The 16,334-nt window shown below is 31.6% G+C and overlaps 2 protein-coding genes across 3 annotated transcripts in view; both read left to right on the top strand.

Moving 5' to 3' along the window:
• superdeath (Suppressor of ER stress-induced death) overlaps positions 1-5,120 on the top strand; it is a 39,342-nt gene extending 34,222 nt beyond the window's left edge. For both annotated transcript variants that reach the window (XM_090106692.1, XM_090106691.1), the window contains exons 11-14: positions 2,101-2,268; positions 2,637-2,780; positions 3,311-3,389; positions 3,712-5,120. In XM_090106692.1, the coding sequence (XP_089962818.1) occupies positions 2,101-2,268; positions 2,637-2,780; positions 3,311-3,389; positions 3,712-3,870 (550 nt within the window). In that variant the 3' untranslated portion in view covers positions 3,871-5,120. The remainder of the gene's footprint in view (positions 1-2,100; positions 2,269-2,636; positions 2,781-3,310; positions 3,390-3,711) is intronic.
• Positions 5,121-5,810: 690 nt separating this feature from the next.
• On the top strand, positions 5,811-14,644 carry LOC149905268 (membrane alanyl aminopeptidase-like). Its single transcript, XM_090106690.1, has 15 exons — positions 5,811-5,839; positions 8,298-8,839; positions 9,345-9,506; positions 9,790-10,104; positions 10,619-10,802; positions 10,913-11,154; positions 11,294-11,486; positions 11,681-11,870; positions 11,953-12,053; positions 12,200-12,376; positions 12,560-12,744; positions 12,949-13,116; positions 13,663-13,809; positions 13,950-14,019; positions 14,278-14,644. The coding sequence occupies exons 2-15, from the start codon at positions 8,298-8,300 to the stop codon at positions 14,590-14,592; spliced, it is 2,991 nt and encodes a 996-aa protein (XP_089962816.1). The 5' UTR covers positions 5,811-5,839; the 3' UTR covers positions 14,593-14,644.
• Positions 14,645-16,334: the final 1,690 nt, after the last annotated feature.

The following is a 16,334-nucleotide window of genomic DNA, read 5'->3' as shown; positions in this document are numbered from 1 at the left end:
TACAACTTTCAACTGTAATTCTAATAAAAAAATGTAAGTCAAAATAAATCAATGAAAAGTCTAGATAGATACTTACAATCGTGCTCAAAGATTGTACAGTTTACAATCTATACTTTGTGTGAACGGCTTTTCATTATGTAATATTACTTAATATTATGTCTTGCAAACGCGAAAATATTACACATAACACAACACATTGCTAATTACATACAATCATTATACAATACTCATTCAAAACAATAACACTATTTTTGGCGCATCAGATGAAAAAAATCAATCATAAACTTTACAGGGTGCTTTTTCCCTGGCTGATTTTGATACGCCCTGCGAACTATAATATCGACGATTGCATATCATAGGTTTTATCTTATATACGGATTTTCCTTGTATATATTTCCATTGTTGAATTACTGATATAAAACTATGAGCGTCACAAAGTTTATATGGCACCAATAAATATATTATTTGAACGATATTTGTGTTATGAAAGTAGATATAATTAAGAGTCTTTATGAATATTTTTACAGTAGAAAGAAACATAGAGAATGTTCATAATTATTATATCTCATGCCTCATCCAATATTTTATAAGAAAAAGTGAACATATTAGGTACTCTATGAGTAAAAATATGGTAAATATTATAACGGTTGTAATGTTTTAGATGTTATGAATGCCTCCGTCAAAGGGCATCCTTATAAGTTACTAGCAATGCCCTGCGGTTTCACCCGCATAAATAGCGATATCGTTACAGTGAAAATCTGGATGTCGGAAGGGTGTCACTGAAAATCAGTGCTGAGGCGTTATGCCTCAGGTATCCTGAGTGGCATCCTTTTTTGGCGCACGCAACCTCACATATTTTGATGATTTTATTATTATTTTGTTTTACTTTACTTAATTTTTTTTTTCTTTTTATTTTTTAAACTTCGTGCTTTGTAATGTTTATTATGTGCTTGTGAGTTGTGTGTGTTGAAATAAATGATTTCTTTCTTTCTTTCAAAAGTCTACTATAGGTCGGACTATAGGTTTAATTTTTAATCACATGAAAATCACCTTTACCCCGTCCCGCACTACGGCCTTTTTTTTTGTTTTAGTGGGGAAATCTTTCATAGATGCCCACGGCCTCCGGGGGAGGGGCCGTGTGTTATGTCGGATTCCTACCGACCAAAACCCCACTGTGTTCCGTCAAGACGCATATTGGTAGAATTCCTCCGTGACCCCCGCACTACGGCCTGCTCGAACAGTATACCTACTATTTTCTGTAGATTGACACTTTTAAAAATTCGTTATATCTTTTGAATGGAATATCCAATTCTTTTCATTTAAAAAGTATTTTGCTGGTATTGAAACAGTCTATAATAAAACATCATTTAATGGGATAAGGATTAATATATGTGTATGGATAACATGGTTTGATTACTGTCGGCACTTCTATTTACTTTGAAAACGTAAAAAAGTTGTTGTAGTAACATAACTACTGAAGATGGACATATGGTATCGCGGACTTTCTTGTAGATATTGATCCATTCTATAATACCGTAGAACATTTTTTTGTTCTATCTTCAATAGATTCCGCAGCGCACGCGATGACAGAAGTTTTATTGAGGATTTTTTTACACCTCGGGTTACATTATTGCATTTTTGGTAAGGATCTCTATTTTTTTTGAAAATGCAATATAGCCTATGTTGCTCAGTAAAGATGCAGCTTTCTAATGGTGAAAGAATTTTTTAAATCGGTCCAGTAGTTTTTGCGTGAAAACCATACATACATACATACATACATACTTACAAACTTTTCCTCTTTATAATATTATATTAGTATTAGTATATTAGTATATAGATGGCTCTACCCTCCAATGAAAATACGGCCGGCGCTTGTTACCTACACAAATAAAAGTTACAAAAAACTATCAGTTTTATTTTGCGCTTTAAATTTATTCTTCAAATTCAAGTCTCTAGATATGTTACATTCAATATATATAAAAAAAACAGTTATCAATTTGCTACTAAAGATTTAAGTAATCAACTTTTTCCAATTTTAAATAAATATTTTTTTCCTTTATCTTGACTTGGCAAACCATTCCAATAGACGAATGTTTCCAGAATCCACGCAGACATTCGAAGTACGGTATACTGTGTGGGAGTACAGGTGGGAGGTGCGCGGGAGTGGAACTTCGCGTGGGAGCGCTTCGTTGTCGCCAGCGTGCCCTCTGAGAGGGAGCTGCTGCTTTCCATACTGGGGTGTACCAGGGCACCATATCTGTTGTACAGGTAAGTTAGTGTATTAATAGTTACGTTTTTGATACTGTCCGTTTTTGTACTAATAATTAAGTTTTTGATACTGCGGTGTACTAGTTCTCATATCAGTGTTTAACGTTTTTGTTGGTATAGTTCTATAAGATTTGATACTGGGATGTACCACCATTATCACTTATACTTGGCTATACCGATCGTAATATACAATCTAGCTTTCCACTCGTATTATCTAACACGGGAAGCACGCTATCAATTGAAGAAAACGAAAATCGATGCAGTAGTTTTTCAGTTTATCGCGAATAGACAGACAGATAGACTATTAAAAAACATCAAATGGTTTTATTCTATTATATAACTAATGGTTGCATTATTTTCTTGTTTAGATACTTGGAACTATCACTACGCAATGACAGTGGTATTCGAAAGCAAGACACGGTGAGAGTGTTTTCCGCTGTAGCAAGTTCGTCCATCGGTGAACCGATCGCTTTCAACTATGTCAGAGATAATTGGAAGAGGATTAAGGAATAGTAAGTTATTAATTCAATTTATAAGGGGTTTTAAAGAGTTGAAAGTATACCTGATTTGGAGTAAAAAAAGTAAACACTACTTAGCAAGTTTCAGAAATATTTATCATTTAAACTTATTAAATTTGGCACATTTTTCGGGGAAACGATAAAAAGTAATAATGCTTTCACCCCTTTAATAATATGTATAACACATTCATAATATATCAAGCCTTCCTGTATATGCACGTTGATATCATCACAACTTGTAATATTTTGGTTTTTATGGCATTCAAATGCTTTATAAATATGCATTTATATAAAATAGAAAAAAATCGGTTACGAGACGGGATTCGAACCCGCGTCTTCAGCCATTTCATTTAAAAATTTATAACATCCCAAAGCGAACGGTTGAAAAACCTTGTAACTGATTCAAAATGAGATTTAGCTATTATTTTATGTATTTTAATGTTGCAAATACTTTTCTGACGATGTAAAGAAAATAAATAAAAATCCGTTAAAAAGTTATTAATTTATGAATATTTAATTTTCAGTGTTGGTTCAGTGTCAACTCTCAACTCCATATTGAAGTTGGTTACGAGAAGATTAAACCAAGTTCACGAATATGACGAGGTAATTATTTTGTTACTAAATAACCACTGGAAAGTTCTATTATAACCAAAATTGCCCAGATTAACTTTTCGATTGAGATAAAATATTACATGATAATATGTTCAAGTTGTAAATTATAATTTCATTTACTTATGTTTATAAATCTAATTTAATAATTTAATCTAATTTATTGTAATTTATGTATCTTTAATAATTTTATTTCTCCATTTAAATTTAGAATATGAGCATGTAATAATGTCATATGGCGAAATACCACATAATAATACAAAAAAAAAACTGTAAAGGCAAGTAAAGCATATACTGATTTCGATAGTATTTCCAGCTGACGAGATTTGTCGATACACACGGAAAGCATTTGGGGAGACCGGTGCAACAAGTTCTTGAAAGAACTGAAGCAAATGTTCAATGGATGGAGCGGAACTATGACACCATCGTTGATTGGTTGTTACAAGCCGAAAAGAATACTGCTAAAATACATTAATTAATTAATAGAAACAGTGATTAAAGATTAGTATTATGTATTATAATTTTTATAACTTCATAAAAAGTATTTCGCCAATGCGAAATATTATGACATAGAAATGCGAAAGAACTTACTGCATAAAGTAGAGGTGTAATAAATGAAGAAAAATGTGGTTATTTTTCTTTTATAAACTATAAATCAACCATGACGTTTTATGGTTGATTTATAGTTTTATAGTAATACGAGTATTATGTTTTTTTTATAGTAACCCTAGCAATAGGGCCGGCGACTCTTTTATCTATTTCTTTTATTTAAATATTTTAATAATTAAATATGCCAGTACATATTTAATATCACGGAATAAAATATAAATTAGGTAGCTACGTGGTTAATAAATTTTATGTATCATGGTATAATAGTATAATTAATGAGATGACATGTATAAATCATTTACTAAGAGCCAAACTAAAAACAAGCATATGAAAATAATTCATAGGATTATTTCATGTACAAATATCATAATGTATTTCAGTTACATTAGTTTTATTGATCTTATTGCAGTTAGTTATCTTTCACCTAAGATTTATGTTTCACAACTTCTTGGCTATGTTCTTTTTATTTTACTTTATCTAGCAGTGAAAACGATGGTTATTTTTTCATAAATTTACTATAAATTATGATTTGTAATTAAATGAAACAATCATACGAAATATATTCATATGCTTGTAAAATAAGTCAAATTAAGTTGTAAAATAGGTTATCAGGAATTTCAGCAAGTGGAAATGTAATAATTATTAATCTATCTACTCTGGTCTCATTGTTATTTTGTAAACGGGATGGCAAGAAAAAAAGCACTTACATACACTCATTATTAGGGTAATTTAATATTACATTGATTGTATAGCATAAATATGAATATTTTCACACAAATTTTGCTGCTTTATCATTAGGTTTAAGTTATTTATTACGTATTAAGCTAGTCAAATTTTATAAAACTATTAATAATTATATCTCGTGGTACTTTTAATTTATTTTTAAATAACTGTTTAGTATAGATACTTTATTTTTATACTTAAAGGTAGCATAAGTTCATTATAGTATAAATAAACCATATTGCATTCATAAAAATTGTCAACATCGTCTTCACATTTTGCGATTGTACTATAAAGTGCACACATAATATTTATTATGCGTCAGTTTTGTCTTATCCGCCATTATTATTATAAATATATAGTTAAATGATGTAAATAAAGTCTTTGTTCAAATAATTGTTTTTATTTCAACAACAAACATTCAAGCTAGTCTCAGCTCAGAAGAAATCGAATAAAAGTAGACTATAGTCAGTCTAGGCTATAATTAATGTATGAGCAAATTTCATATAAAATTGTTTAGTTTTTCAATTAAAACCCTATTTATTAATAATACAAAATGAGATTTTTAACATTGAGGGTTGATAAAGTAGAGATCAAATTAAAGTAAATAATATAAGTTAATTCTTTCTTCGTTTAATAACTTTTTTTTTATTTTTAACTAGGAAATCTTGCATAAATAGCCCCCAAATAAGAGGCCGTGGGTTATGTCGGTTTCTACCGACCAAAACTGCACTGTGTTCCGTCCAGCCGCTTCAATGACGAGGCAACGTGTGTTGGTAGACTGTTTCATTGAGCCCATCATCAGATCGTTTGATACCTACTTCAAACCTTCGTTTTGATTACCAATACCATAAATTCCTTCCTTTTTTCTGGATATCTGTAGGTACTCTATAGAACACGAGAAAAGTTTCAAACAAGTATGTTGGATGAACCTACTCGTAGTTCGTCTACCAACCTTGAAAAGAGCATTAAATACAATTGGCTTTAACTTGCACTTAATCATGACAGACAAATTATTATAAGATATGAGATAAAAGGCTTAAGATATTGGGCATTCGATTATTTTACAATAATCCAGTAGTGGACGAGTGGTGTTGCAGTCGCCTCGTATCAAGGTTTGTTTCATTTTATATATTTCAACTAGTTTTCCAAAAAAAATTATATGAGAAATAATATCTTGTAGTTAGCGGAAAGCGCGAATAATATAAGCGCAAAGAGGACAGACAAGCTTAAATATTTACACACATTACATAAGTTTCAAGTTAAATGTTAATTTGGTTTGATCTTAGATGCAACTTAGTCTTCTCCCAAAAGTAATATTTTTCACATTTTTGTAACATTCATCATTTATTCTTTGCTCTTATTCATTTTAAGATGATTTAAGCTCATAACCTTACTCGATACAATGTCTATCCAATACAAGAAAACATCAATTTGAATCAGTCGTTCCTGAGATTAGTTCATTCAAACATACGACCTAAAAGCTATGAGATTTTATATAATAGTATTTTTTTTCATTTCCATTCTCCTAACTTCCTTTTTTATAATGAAAATATACCAATTCTTTGTATTTTTTTGTTTATTTTGTAAATTTATCAAAAAGTAGAGTTGCCTGATAGAGATCGCTACCTAGCGATAGTGCCGCCTTTTGCTGTTTGATGTTAAGTTTTTTGTTTATTCTATGTATTTATCTTTAACGCAATAAAGAATTTTTATTTATTCATTTCATTCATACCAATAAAAATTATTATAATAGGTATAACATGACTAAATATCTGACCAATATTATAATACCTACATTAAGTTTTACATTTACCGCCTCGTTGATAAGGGTGTTAGATTACAAATATTTTCCAGTTACAACCATGAAGATATGAGTGGTTTTAATTACTTTTATCAACAAAAATATCCGCTGATTGTTTTAGAAGTTGAAATAAGATTAGATTCAAGTAGTTAATATAGAACATAATAAATTTATATCACTCAGAAATAAGTCCGATGAGTGTTAACGGTCGATTTCTCTGTAGATCAATATCATTTTATGAGATTGAATATTATATTATTTAAAAAAAGAACAAAGTAATGAACTAAAAAGCTTAAAAAATAGTCTTTCTTTTTCGTATAGATTAGTTTGGTAAAATTTAATAATATGTAGATACCTAACGCCATACAGATAAATAATTCAAGAAAAATAATATTTGATTGGTGGACCTATGTAGAATTCTCACTCATATATAATGACACGAACTTTGCAGATAAAATGCCTTAAAATTTATAATACATAAAGATAAAAATCTGATAAAAACAAAGATATTGATAATATACCTAAATTATAAGCAATTGCCGATTCGGACAAACTATGCCATAGATATGGATAGTTAAAAAACACAGATCTCTATAATAATAATAATATTATGTTACATGTAGGTATTTCTCGCTTTCTACGCTTTCTACTTGCCACTTTGTTGTTTAAAAATTACTATAAAGAAATGTATACCTATTAAACAATTTAATAATCACGGGCTGTTGTGAATAGTCAAGGGATCATCTTGGTACAATTTTCCTAGGATTCATTCTCCCTGATACAAAAAAGACTTTTTCTGGAAGGACACAGAGAGCTGATCATTTACTTCTCCGTAAAGAAACCGATCAGTAAAACAGATGTATTATGTATATATCTTTCTTACCCGACTTTTTGGAGCTATCAAATTGTAACTGAATTAAAAATATTTCATTAATTATGTCGTCAAAATAACGAATAATTAATTGTTTATCTTCTTTCAAAGATAAGTAATCAGCAGACGAAAATTATTACTAAGTAGGTACCTAATTTGCGTTTTTCATAGATAATAATAATAACATTAATGACTGCAACATTCTATCTTTAGAACATGATTTTTTGAAGATTTTAAGTTTAGAAGAATAGTAATTTTCATTTTACTTCCCTTAATTAAAATTTTGACGGTACCTATTTGGTACAATGTAATTATAAATACATTGTACCAAAAAACCTGATTTAAAGAAACTTATAACAATATAACGGTTAAATACATAATACATACACGAATTTATTTTTGAATTCAACTGCATGTAAAAAATGTTTGTAAGAGTAACATGTAAGATAAGAATAATATACTTTCTAAACTTTTGGTTATTTGGCAAAGCTAGGAAAATTCCTATTCAAGTTAATAAAAAAAAAATACCACTTACCATTCTCCTCTTATATTTGTGATAATATAATATTATATTATCATTCATTCATAATACAGCCGTTATTTGGCGCACTTGGCATGTGAAATCTGTGGTGTGCCAAAGAATGTGTGTGCGATATCCACACAATTAAAAGCACTTGTATTATTTACAACGAGTCTTAACTGTGCATTTGTTATAAGTATGTTTTCAAAATAATTAAAAATTATCAATAATTAGCAAGAGTTGAGCTATAGTCAAGTTGGTATAATATTACTACTAGATAATACTCGATTTCTTTGTATCAACCGACTTCATTAATTGATGATGCTAATTGCTATATTATGTGATGTTGTACAAATGATTTTTAATTCGTTGTTCTAGATGGCGACATATCTACTCCTTTTTTTGGCTGCGTGCTTATATGTTCACGCTGTACCAACACCACCGACCACAAGAAACACAATCTTCATAGATGAAAAACTGGAAGGACAGATTTTTGAAGGAATTGACGATTCTGACGTTGCTTTATACAATGATCCCGCAAAATATAGATTGCCTACAACCACGCGGCCCAGACACTATGAGGTGTTATGGATCTTTGATATGACAAACCTACGGTTTTCTGGCACAGTATCGATATATCTATCAGCAACTCAGGCCAATGTAAACGAAATAGTAATTCATAGTAATGAGTTGCAAATTGTACAAGTCAGTCTTCAACAAGGTAATACTGCTATCCCTTCGACATATGTGGAGGATAAAGAACTTCAGTTCCTGCGCATTCGACCAGCAACTGCTCTGCAGTATAGCGCAACTACTCCCGTGGAGTATAAGCTGACCATTGATTTCGATGCCGAGCTACGTAGAGACATGAACGGGATATATAGAAGCTGGTACAGAAATACCTGGAATGGTGAATTGAGGTAATCGAACTCGTTTTAAACGTTTATAGGACGATACAAAATATTTTACCGTTTATAATACACATGTATCAGTCAAAACTCATTGACGGTCCACACCTTCGCTTATGATGTATTGACGTTTTTGACTGGTTTTTGCGGTCAAAAGTGGTATTGACCGATGACCTTAGTCAAAATCGTTTGTCACTATAAAGGCAAAGAGTGATCAAGCGAAAACACAACGTTTTAGTTAACGTTAACGTTAAAGTTTTGAGTTTGACCCGCGTTAACTTCTGACTGTAAAATGTACATAACTTTAAAAGTATATTTAATTTCGTATTACAAAACATTATGTACTTCTTAAATAAAAAAGACTCCAAGGCTTATTAAACAGGAAAAAAAGACCTTAATGAATTAAATTGATTACCTGGAGGCCTAGAAAATTACAAACATTTTTCTACCGAATAACAACTTTTTTAGACTAAAACCTATATTATATTTGTATTGTAATAACTGTCGAATTGTCCAGGTGGATGGCAACAACCCAGTTCCAAGCTACACATGCCCGCGCTGCATTTCCGTGCTACGACGAGCCAAGTTTTAAGGCTACTTTCGATATTACAATTCGTCGGCCAAGTACTTATAAAAGTTGGTCCTGCACAAGAATTCGAGAAACAACCACTGCTGTTCAGTAAGTATAGTTCTATATACCTACTCTCGAGTTGAACACAAATTCAACTAAAATACTTTCAAAGCGATTTTAGATATGATTTGTACTATACCTGTACGGCATACCTGTAAACGTAAAATAATTTATTCACCGTTGAGTTTAAACAATGAAGACATGGTTTAAACCACCTAGTTGCTTTTTACATTCTCTTATTCAGTGCACAAATATGCCTAGTTCCTCGCTCACTGATTATAAGGTTTACTTTTTTATTTGTCACCAAAATTAATTTGAAAAATAATTTCAGAAATTATCAAAATGACATATACCACACTACACCCATCATGTCCACCTACTTGATTGCACTCATAGTAGCCGAGTACGAAACACAAGACCTGGTAATAAATGGTACTTTGACATATGAAGTGATTGCAAGACCAGGGGCCATACGAGCTAATCAAAGTGACTATGCGTTTGAAGTTGGACAGGAATTATTAGCTGAAATGAGCGACCACACAGGGATTGATTTCTACAGCGTCTCACCTCACATTAAGATGACACAAGCGTCTATTCCCGATTTCTCAGCAGGTGCTATGGAGAATTGGGGATTACTTACCTATAGGTATGAGAAAATTAACTTTTATTTATTCGTAGTTACTGAAGCTTAATAGATAAAAAGTTGTGTGGTTTTATGAAACTACGGTAAAAGTGAAACTTAGGCACAAAATTATCGTATTTGTACGATAATTATTATCGTACGGTTCGACCGTCACGTGACATGCGCTACACAGACCAAAAAGTTTGAGACGATGTAATAAGAGTTTCACTTTAATAAAGACGTTAATATAATTCAGATTTGATCCGATTACATCCTACAAAACGCAAGCTGACAGATTTTTTTGTCATGGGCGGTAAAAAATAATAGTTCTTCTTGTAATGCTTTTATAATTCCTGGTAGAGCCTGATTAGGTAAAACATTTAATACATGTATAGATGATTCTAATGATAAGCTATGACACAGTTATTTAATTAGACTATTGGCTTTGCCACGATATAGGAAGCCGTTAAATTCTGGAATATAACAAAAATAACTACCTATGTTATAAAACAATAAAATGAATACATTTTCCTTCTAGGGAAGCATATTTAATGTACGACGCTGAACAGACCAGTGATAATATGAAGCAAATTATTGCTTATATCCTCTCTCACGAGATTGCCCATATGTGGTTCGGAAACTTAGTGACCTGTGACTGGTGGGATAATCTTTGGTTGAATGAAGGTTTTGCGAGATACTATCAATATTATCTTACACACTGGGTTTGTACTCTTAATTTATTCATCAGTAATGTAATAAGTGATTTACACAAAGCAAATTATAAAGTGTTTATTACAAACGACTGTGGATCTCATCAAATTACTAATTTTAGGTTGAGGATTACATGGGTTTCGATACTCGATTTGTAGTAGAACAAGTGCACACTGCTCTGCTGGCTGACTCCCAGAACAATCCTCATGCCTTGTACCACCCTCATGTGGGAGATCCAGATGAAGTATGGGCCATGTTTTCAACAATTTCATACAACAAGGGAGCATGCATCATAAGAATGACGGAGCATCTGCTTGGATTCGAAGTTCACAGACAAGGATTAAGAAATTACCTAGTTAATAAGTACGTAAATCGATTGTGTATTATAAGAAAATATCTTATCACGTAAATATAACCAGATTTTGTATTTGGTATCTTTTTGATAACACTTTGTATAATATGTTCTTTCCATGAAACCAATCTTTAATTCGTTTGTAAACAGGTCTTTCCAAGTGGCCTTGCCAACTGATTTAACAGAAGCTTTGCACAACGCATCCGTTGCTGCCGGTGCTATAGCTCAATATGGAGACGATTTCTCAGTAGTCGAATACTATAAGACGTGGCATGATCAGCCTGGAGTTCCTGTGCTCTTCGTACAAGTTAACCATCAAACTGGAGACATGGTTATAACACAGGTATAATAAATCTTTAAAAATAGTTTAGATCATGCAGAAATCGTACCAAACATAGTGACTAATAAAGTCACATGACAATAAAATATTATTTACTCATCATTTCTAATAAATAAACTTCTTTGAATTATTCAGTGAAAATAACTTGTGAACTTTGTTTGCGAATTCGTAAGTAAAACCATTTTTTTTTGTTTTAGCGTCGTTTTAACATCAATTATGGCTACGCAGCTGTGAATTTCAACTGGCAAATACCAATTACATTTGCCTCCGCTAGCAATCCCAACTTTAATAACACGAAACCATCCCATATCTTAACGAAAACTGTTACTGTTGTCAATCGCGGTTCTCTCGGTGACGAATGGGTTGTATTTAATAAACAACAAACAGGTAAGCTTGAAATCAACTATTGTTTGTGCATAAGGTATGCAAGGCCTTGAACTTTACAGTATTATTATTTTTTTAATTTTAGGTTACTACCGAGTTAACTATGATGACTATACCTGGGACTTAATCATCATTGCTTTGCGTGGCGCACAAAGAACCACTATTCATGAATATAATCGCGCTCAAGTAAGTGCTATTGGTATTTTTATTATAATAAATAATATTATAAACTTCCTTTAAAATTTACGTTGTTTTTTACTTTTCTCTTTTAAAGAAAGAGGTAACCCGTAACCCGTAAACCGTATACATAATATTATATTAATTTCTTGTAGATCGTCGACGACGTCTTCCAATTTGCTCGTTCAGGCCTCATGAGTTATACCAGAGCATTCAACATTCTGTCATTCCTTGAACAAGAGACGGCATACGCTCCATGGGTGGCGGCCATGAATGGATTCTCCTGGTTGAGGAACAGACTCGCTGGCACTGATCTATTACCTAATTTGGAGGTAAAGAAATAATAAACTGACTATAAGACTGTTTAAATTAATTTTCGTCAATAGTCATATTAGTTAGTTTATTAACAATTTGTCGAACATTATTAAGCTTTTCTGTTCCCACGTTCAATAAATAGATTACATATTATTAATTAATCTGGTTGTTTTAAATTTTATAATATACCTTTTCCACAGAGTCTCATAACGCGCTGGTCAACTCGTGTGATGAGCGAACTGACATACTACCCTGTGGCCAATGAGACCTTCATGAGATCGTACTTGAGACGCCAGTTAGCACCTGTCCTGTGTAACATTAATGTAGCAGCTTGCCGTACTGCTGCAACCACCCAACTGAACGCCCTACTTGTGAACAGAATTGAGTATGTATAAATTTAATATAGACTTTACAATATAGAGATTCCACTGAAACATTTTGCCATTTGTCCGATATAGTATGTTACAAAAATGTATGTACAATTAGGTTTATTGGATGCCACTATTGGATTTACAATTGTTGCCATATTTCATATAGCTAATGTTCTAGATAATATGATGTTCACTTCATAATATATACTGTCTTACAGAGTACCAGTGAACAGTCGAAACTGGGTATATTGTACGGGCTTGCGTGCCGGCTCTTACAACGACTTCGCAGCGTTGTGGCGTCGGTACTTGGAACACAATGTTTACACTGAGAAGATCCAGCTGCTCCAGACTCTGGGATGCACAGCTAATGTACAGGCATTGAATCAGTGAGTATTACATCTTTAGAGGAGGTTTATTGCTATGTTGAAGACGCGGCATGAAGTCAGAGATACTATGTTAAATAAAGTCAGTGATGATGATATTCTTAAACCTTTTTAAGTGGCATTGTGGAAAGGACTTTGTCCAGTGTGACAGTGCATTAATTCTTTCTATATATTTATATACATAGTTATTTCATAAAGTTAGTAGTAATGTTTTTCCTTAAAAGTAACTGGCTTGTTGGAAACACAAGGACATGGTGCATTTTAGCCTTAATTTTAGCATTCTTGTCACCAAACAACAGGTCTGTCTGGAAGAGTGCAATTTCCCCAGACATTGCATGATTTAATTCGCAAGCAAACACACTTTGAACCTTAAATTTCTTTCCATTTAAATTTTAATTCAAGGAAACTGTACAATGTAGATAGTGTTTAATTTTGTGCCACTTTGTGCACCAATAATTTATTTTTTTCATGAATTAAGAGCATTAAAATCATTAAGCATATCGCTTACTGATAAGGATTTAATAAAGACAATGTTTTTCTATTTATCAGACTATTAACATCGATTGTGGAAGAAAACTTCGAAATTCGCCCACAAGATTATTCAACTACGTTCAACGCTGCATTAACAGGCAATGAAGCAAATACACAAATTGTTCTAGAATTCGTTAAAAATAACTTGGCTAGTGTGACTCAAGCGTAAGTATATTTAATAAATTTGTATATAAGAAATTAAAAATTTAATGTGTTAAGATTCGAAAGGAAAAAGAAAGAAAGAGCTATACTAATTCAATTTTAAAATGACTTAAGAAAATAAAAAAATCTCTTTGTATTCTAAGGTTTGGTTCCCCGTCCACTCCGCTATCGAATATTGCATCAAGACTGAGAACTGTGGAAGAAATTAATTCCGTAAGTTTACATTTTATATGACGTTTAATATTATATTTTGGAATAATCCATATCTTATTACCATATTATGCTAATGATAATTTATGATGATAATAAACAAATAATTTAACCGCAATAATCGAATCTAATAAATTTTGATAATCTAAAAACTAAAATGAATTATATATAAGTAAAACGATTCTGTAAAAGATAGTTTCACGATTTTTTTTAATTTGAAAAGGTATGTATTGAATGCAAATTTTAAACATCTTATTACAGTTCCAAACTTGGCTGAGGCAATCACAAGTTGCTTTGGGTGATGCCTACACTGGCATTTACAACGCCGCGGAATCGACGAGAGAGAGCATAGCGTTCGTTGAGACGATTCGGAACGACATTAACAACTACTTAGTTAATGGGGATGAAGTTATAGCAGCGTCTACACCACGACCAGAATTGGTCACTGACCCCGTCACCGTGCCCAGGCCAGAAATAACTGAGCCTGTTACACCGGACATCCCCGATTCTGCTGTTACGGCCGTCCTGTCAGCGTTTGTGTTGACGCTGGCTGTAGTCACTAACTTATTAATGTAATTTATTTTAAATTTATCTTTTATACTATTTGCTATTAAACTTTTTTGATATACGTTTTTTTTTCGTTTATACCTTCTAAATTTCCCTGCCCACTATATTCCTCTAAAGTACTGGAGGTACAGATAAATATTATTGACTAAGTGATTATGAAATTTATTATTACATTCTTTACTATTCTTCAGGGTTTATGACACATATTTTTTTCCAATATTTAGATAAATACTTATAGATATATCATAAATTTAGAATAAGACGCAGATGTAGATTACATTTAGAACTACTGTTACCGATAAAATATTTGATAATTTCGAACATTTTAAATACAGATCAATGATAGAGATTATAAAATTTACACGTTTGAAACGATGCAGTAAAATATTCACGTGTTTCACTTGATAATTAATTAATCAAAGTGCCTAGTATTGATAATTCATAATTTCTTTTTGTAAACATGATAATAAAAATATTTACAAAATTATCGGAAAATAACTACCGAGTTGTTGTTTTTTTTTACTAATACTTGGAAATTTTCAGTCGATGAAGTATAGTAAAAGGCCAAAGGTATTGACGTTCAACACAAATACGATAAGATGTATCATAATCATTCTCCTTATAATTTATATTACTCTTGTTTAAGTATTTTGAAGCGTGTGATTTATAACAATATACTTAACATGACTTAAATTTACGAAGCAAAAACAAATGTATGCAGAAATTACACAACTTTTAGCTAATAACAAAAATCGGTATCCGGGATTTCTTAAATTTTTTTTTTTATTTTCTTTAAACTTTAATTTATCTTTTATTAACTCAAAAATATTAGCTGTCATTAAAGTTGATAAAGTTGATAAAAAAATGAAGTGGAACAGATTTTTTTGGGTTTTCATATTTTCGTCAAACGAACCTATGCGGTGGTGAATATTTATAAACTAAGACATTTAAGATGTAAGAAAAGCGTCATCCGCATATAAATCACTTACTATATTGATAAATAACAGGTATCTCAACTGTCTACTATTGAAAGAAATTCTCTTTTTCATGCTACTTACTACCTAAAAAAACCCAAAAACTAAAACATCCTCTACACAGTTTACACAATACATATATTATCTTATTTTTTGGAATCTGGTATATAATTGTGGTCACAATATTTCAAGCTTGATTATTTCTGGGGAATGGCTCCGCTATCGTAATCTTGGAATTTTTGGCTTTATAAATTACTAGCTTTCAGCCCGCGGCTTCGCCCGCTTTGTCTAAAACACAATAAATTATATACTAAAACCTTCCTCTTGAATCACTCTATCTACTAAAAAAACTGCATCAAAATCCGTTGCGTAGTTTTAAAGATTTAAGCATACATAAGGACATAGAGAAATAGGGACAGAGAAAATGACTTTGTTTTATACTACGTATACGTATGTAGTGATATCCAGCAAATCTAAATAATAACATTAATTGCTAAAAAATATACAGCATCAGAACTTTCATTTTTTAATAGTGCAATAACTTTTGAAAATTCAATAAATATTTTCTGTCATTTTATCTCCGTGAGAACAAAATAAATTGATGGTGATAATAAAGTTAATCTTAGGCAGAGTTTGAGTACAGAGGAAGTATATCACCGAAGTGAAAAGCTCGAAGAAATTAATAAGTACATAATATGCTTCCATATTATGTTGGAGTAACTCCTAAAATTTATTTATTTTATGAACAGATATGTATTGAAGTAAAATAATTGATTC

This window comes from Colias eurytheme, chromosome 10 (assembly GCF_061535395.1).
Source record: "Colias eurytheme isolate Ceu_HAF_F1 chromosome 10, ilColEury1 Martin Lab GWU primary, whole genome shotgun sequence".
NCBI classification, from domain to species: Eukaryota; Metazoa; Arthropoda; class Insecta; order Lepidoptera; family Pieridae; genus Colias; species Colias eurytheme.
The sequence above is the reverse complement of the archived record's forward strand: the minus strand, read 5'-3'. Positions and strand labels throughout refer to the sequence as shown.